We start from the raw sequence: 6000 nt of genomic DNA, 5'->3' as shown, positions 1-6000 counted from the left end.
TGGGTGAGAGACAGATGCTGGAACCGAGGCTGGATTAATGGCTCACCAGCATTAGACATTTATTTACAGACATTTCTTTGGTGCCCAAGCACCCTAAAAATCTGAGCGGCCTACATAGAAAAGACCTCTTGGACCATCGCCTCCACACCCACGAAAGGGTACAATGCAGTGCTTCCCTTTGTGGGGACAGCCCAGAGCGAATACGTCCCAAGGACAAGCTGCAGTGGGCACTGTTCTCCCACCCTGGTGCCTGGGCAGCACCAAGGACAAGCTCTCTTAACCTGGCTCTGTCCCATAGCTGAAAACCCACAGCCACCAGCCTGTTCAGCTCCTCCAGCTAAGCCTGCAACCCACCACTTGAGACGCAGGCGAATCATGAATCCTGGCACCTCCTTGCCCCTTCTCTTTGTTTCTCTTTGCCTTTTCTTCTAAAAGCCGCAGTTCCCAGCACCACCATCCTGGCTTTGACAGTTTTTATGTCTCGGTTCCAGGGGAATTCCTAGGGCAAGTCAAAATGATTGATAGTTATCCAGGTGGCACTGCATCTAATTTGGAATTCTGCAGGGTGACGGCGGTTATGAGCAAGATACATCTTGGCCTGAAAATTCCAATACAGAAAATCGAGAGCGAGCACCTGCTCTGCTTAAAGCTGGGGGAGTGGACGGCAGGAGCAGGTACCTTCCATCTTTTAGGGGCACAGACATGCACAAAGGGAGGGATTGATTCTGCTGACCCAACAGGAGAATTGGCCCTAAGCATAGTGGCCCAGGAGCCTGTCTTTCTATGTTCTTGCATTGTGTAAAGTCCTGTCAGTAACGCACATGCTGCCCTGTGAGAGGGGAATGGAGCGGGGTGTGAATTAAAGATATAACAGTCCAAACACTCACTGGCACTGGGAGGGGAAGCAGGTCACCAAACAGACAACGCGCCAGAGGGAATATGCGAATGGACCTGGGAGCTGACATCCCCACAGTTCCAGCCAGTTGTCCTAACTTTGGAAAGACCCAGACTCAGTATGACTCCCTTAGGCATGAGGCCGGTCAGCACAGGCCTAACCAAACAGTGTTATCAGCTGGTTAGGACACAGCCGGGCAGTAACTGGACCCAATGCAACCGTCCGGTCAAGGCTGAAGGGTCAGGTAATAATCAGTAAAAGGCTAGTTTCACGCTGCCCAAGACCCACCCTGCTGGCTGCAGACTGTTCTCATGCCCGCCCCCGCCAAGAGTCAGGAAATTCCTTGTCTTACTTGCCGCAAGTGCCAAAATCCTGAGCACGCAGTAGGGTGGGTGCCCGGGAACCTTCGTTGACGCTCTCCGCCTTCGCCATTCCTGCCCCCACCCCTGCAGATGGGCTGACATGATCCAGGAGAAGCCGCAGCCAGCGAACAAAATCCAGAGCACACAGCCGATGATATCCTGGTTTTACTTTGGGAAAACAACATTCGGACACACAGCTTGTGGGTTTTGTTTTGTTTTTTTTTCCGTTTTCTCTCATTTTTAAAACAATATAGTGCAGACAGCACTTCTCACAGTAGAATATAATGGTCAATTTTAGTATAAAAAAACATTCTCAGAGATTTGTAAATGCACTTAGTGCTTGAACAGGCCTTTTAAGGATACAGTACCTCTTTTCTGAGCACAATCACATTGGGTTTCGTTGGGGTGGGGTTTTTTTTTTCCTTTAAACATCAAAAAACTTTGTATTTTCTGTAATGTAGAACTGCTTTTTTAAAAATGAATAAATCTATTAAACACATAATTACACATACTGAATAACAGACCATAATGAACATTTTTGAACTGTTTAAAAAAGAAAATAAAGTATGCAAATTACAACCTGGTACAATGGCTAGATGCATTAAATGTGATTCTACTTCTCTTCACCTGCAAGTTGCCTCTACAACAGAACAAAGGTATAATTGACAGTAAAAAAAAAAAAAAAAACCAAACCAAAAAAACCACAACCTTGGAAATCTTAGAATTCAGAATGTTCTTGTGATGGGACCTGGGCAGAGGGTGGGGTGAGGATGGGGTGGTGGGGGGGACGGGACAGACCATTCCTCTGAGCAGACTGCCCAGAGCCTGAAGACACCATAATGGCTCCCCATTCATCTCCTGATAATAAAGAAGAAATTGCTTGTGGGTGCTCAGCTAGCTTTACATTTGTGCCCAGGCGGATTCGTGACTGCTTAGCTGGTTTGAGAGCGATGGAGGGAGATCACAAGCTCTTGTATTTGGGGATGGGGTGAGGGTGGGTTTGTTAAGCGGGTGTGGATTCTTTTACAAATTAGAACAGGGGCCCTGGCTTGGATCGGTCCGAGGTAAGTCACATTTTGCTTCTGCCCTCTCAGACTCTCTTGTTACCACGGGGGTGAGGGAAACACTTGGAAAACCGCAAGAACAACGAGGAGGGTAAAATATCCTTAACTTCGTGCCCTTTTTGCTCACCCAGGTCCCTGGCTCCTTAGCTTAATGCGGCTCTCCCCCCCCACCGCGTGGGCAACTGGGCAATAAAACCTTTCCACTGAGAAAGCATCAAAAACGTATGGTTTAATGAAAGTAACAGACTAGGCCCAAGCAATGGGGGCGGGCGGGGGAGGGAGCGGAGGAAGAGACTCGGTAGCAGCCAACACAAATGTACAGTATATTTAACTAAAAAAAAAAAAAAAATCTGTTCAAGTTTTCAAGTGTTTTTCTTTTTCTTAAATAGCCTCCAGACTGTCCCCAATTATTAGCTTTACTCAAAGCAGTGCAAGTTATGGACTTAAACTAGAAATTAGGCATTAGCTCTTTCTGGTCATGACCAAGCTGCAATGGCATAGAATTCTCGGGGATTGGAGCTCTTCTTTTACTTCAGACTTTCCTGGGGACTCAGCGCAGGACAGAATTGGGGGGTCTCCCACATGCAGATCCGCCTGGCGCACGCACACAGACACACACTCGCACACACGCACTCGCACACGCGCGCAGAGCGAAACCGTCTCTCCCTGGATAGCAGCAACTTGTGGCGATTCCCTGTTCACATTCGTGGAAATGAAACGACCATTTCAGAGCTCTAGAAACAAGCATTCCTTCGTCCGTGGCTTCCAGCGGGTTTCAGGTGTATCCAGTTCAACGACCCCAATTAATTCCAGCGTCTTTGGGGCCCCCAGCCCCTTTCGTTAACCAACCCCTCCCTCCCCAGCCCTCGCTTTGTTTCGCCACAGACCCTGGCGGTACCGGAGAGGAGAATGGGTACCAGTCAAGTTCCCACCGTGGCCCTTTGTTTGGAAAGCAGCGTCAGGCTCTTATCTGTAGACGGGCAGGCGAATGTGGGCGTGTTGATGGTCCAGGAGTCTTGGCACAGACACTGTCTCGTAGCCCTTGCCCAGCATCTGCTCTTTGATGCACGGCGGGTGGATGTCGTTGATGAGATACTCCAGCGACTGGAGGCTGCTGCTAAGGATGGAGGTATTGCAGAGCGTTTTGCTGGACAGGCCATCGGAGGGGGGCACTCCGAGCTCGCGGTGCCCGTTGGCGAGCTCCTGGGGGTTGTAACAGTCGCTGTTGGGGGTGACCAAGATGCTGTTCCAAGGGGGGGCAAAATACTGGCCCACCGAGAAGTTGCCATGCATGCCCACACAGTTCAAAGGGGAGGAGCTGACCTTCTCCACCGCGCCCGCCAGGGTGTAGGGGCGTGAGACCCCTGCACATGTCTCCGGGGACTTGCTGACGGCGCCCCCCCCTCCGCTGCCCCCGCTGTACATTCGGAGCTGCTGCTGTTTCTGCTGCCAGAGAAGGTAATCCATGCCATCCGGGTAGAGGCCGGCCTTGGGGCCGACGGTCATGGCCGGGTTGGAGTTTATGGCGAGTTCTGCCCCTTTGCGGCAGTCGGGCAGGACGGCACCGGCATAGGCCACGGCAGCACCCGCCGTCGCCATGCTAGCGAAGCCACTGGCTGCGCCGTGCTTGGCGGGGCTGGGGTTGGTCACCACTACCCCTTGGCAGGCCTGCTGGGAGCCCTGGGCCTGGCACTGCTGATTGATCTGGTAGATGATGCTCTGGATAGAGGGCAAGTTGGACTGCTGCAGGGTCAGGTTCCGGCCTGCGAGCGGGATGACGGACGTAGCTACGGTCACGTTTGGGGGGACCGGAGCATCAAGCTGCTTCTGAGTACTGTGATAATTCAAGTGCCCGGCGCACGAGAGGCCTGGCGCTAAAGTGCTTGACACTGGGTAGGGGGCAATGGCCACCTGCGCTGGAGACATCTTAGTCCGCTTGCCCTCCGAGTTCTTCACGATGCTTTTGCTGGAGGCCTTTACGATGGCCAGGAGGCCCTGGTAGCCGCTGGAATGCACGGGGTAGGGGCTATACCGCTGCCCTGTCGTGTCGTACCCATTGACCGTCCGGTTAAGGTGCTTGTGCTGGGGGACCCTGATGTTGGTGGGAAAGATCTTGATCGTTAGGGGGTTGTTGGCGACTTTCTGTGCATAGGCGTCCAGTTCAGCTGGGCTGGGGTAGCGTGGGGAATGCATGGAGGCCGCCGTTTCACCTGCGAGACACAAACGAAGGCAGAGCATTAGACTCGGCCAGGAACGGCACTAAAACGCATGTGGCGAGAGGCCCCGGCGGCAATGGCTGGCACAAGGCCCTGGCAGCTCCAACTCCTGGGTTCCATTCCCAGCTCAGGGACAGGGCACGACTAGTGGTTAGAGCCAGGGACCAGACGCTCAGACTCATCCTGCTCCTAATGTTGGCTCCCTGGGCAAGTCACCCCTCCTATCAGTGAGCCCCCGGTGAAACGAGGACCTGCCGCCAGGTCTCACAAGGGCTGCGAGGTGCCTCGTTAATTGCTGTTTGGAAAACGGTTTGGGAGCTAGAGAGCACGCAGAAGTACTTACAAGGGAATCCTCCATTTCGGCATCCTGCTGACACTGACGGGGCCATCGGTACCCATGGCAAAACGCCATGCCAGCCTCCTACGGGCACAACTGTTGGCAATGCAGCCTGCCCCAACAGCCAGCTAGCCTCCTCCCCACACCTTGTAAGTGTCGGCTGCTGGCACCGGCTGGACCATCCAGCCCCCTGCAGTTTCTCCCCGTCACGCCAACAAGCGCGGCTGGAGAGCAGCCACCCACCCCGTTTACCACACTCCTGGTGCACGGGTGAGCGGCACGTCACCCGTTTAATGCGGCTGGCCTGGCGCTGCTGCCAGATCCCCGCAGAGTACGTTATGAGAAGTACGGTGCTGTTACTCCTTTACAGAGCACGGCATTACGAATGAAATCTGGAGGAGCTGCCAGACCGTGCCCAGCCCCTGCACCAGGACTGGGAGCCAGCCAGGCTCATGCTCAGGACTGGAGTTCGACCGCGCCGCTGCTGCCATGGGAACTGCTCACTCTGCACCGTCAGGAATGGGGAGCACAGAATAATTTCCGGGGCACCCAAACCGTCCAAGCTGCTCGAGGGAGCATCAGCACTGAGCCCAGGGCACCCCACAGAGAGCCCTCGCCTCTCCGTGCACGCCCCCGCCACGTGCATGCACACACCATCACATACACGCCCCCACACAACCTCCCCCCCGCAACGTGTGCACACACACCCGGCCACATCGGCACGCACAACTCCCCCCCCGCAACATGCATGACACCCCTCCACATGCACACCCCTAGCCCCCCTGCAATGCGCACTCCCGCCACATAGATGCGCACACACAAACTGCCCCCACAACGTGCACACACTGTCAAACACACACACCCCACCATGTGCGTGCACACACACACAACCCCCCTGCAACGTGCGTGCTCACACATCCCCTCTGCCATGTGTGCACAGTAACAGTTGCCCAGGCACGCACACACCAGCCGCCACACCCACACTTCCTGACACACACACACTAATCCTCGCACACAGCGCACAGACTCCTCGCCACACAGACACACGCGTTCATACTTTAACAGCCCCATGTCATTCCCCACAATCCCACCCTTTATATACACCCACCTGCCCCCCCAAATGTCC

The 6000-nt window shown here is 54.2% G+C and overlaps 1 protein-coding gene across 4 annotated transcripts in view; it reads right to left on the bottom strand.

Moving 5' to 3' along the window:
• Positions 1-1409: 1409 nt before the first annotated feature.
• FAM222A (family with sequence similarity 222 member A) overlaps positions 1410-6000 on the bottom strand; it is a 106049-nt gene continuing 101458 nt past the window's right edge. For all 4 annotated transcript variants that reach the window (XM_048821773.2, XM_048821774.2, XM_048821772.2 and 1 more), the window contains one exon: positions 1410-4531. In XM_048821773.2, the coding sequence (XP_048677730.2) occupies positions 3288-4531 (1244 nt within the window). In that variant the 3' untranslated portion in view covers positions 1410-3287. The remainder of the gene's footprint in view (positions 4532-6000) is intronic.

The sequence above is a fragment of the Caretta caretta genome, chromosome 15, assembly GCF_965140235.1.
Source record: "Caretta caretta isolate rCarCar2 chromosome 15, rCarCar1.hap1, whole genome shotgun sequence".
Classification (NCBI taxonomy): domain Eukaryota; kingdom Metazoa; phylum Chordata; order Testudines; family Cheloniidae; genus Caretta; species Caretta caretta.
This window is presented reverse-complemented; position numbering and strand designations above follow the sequence as displayed.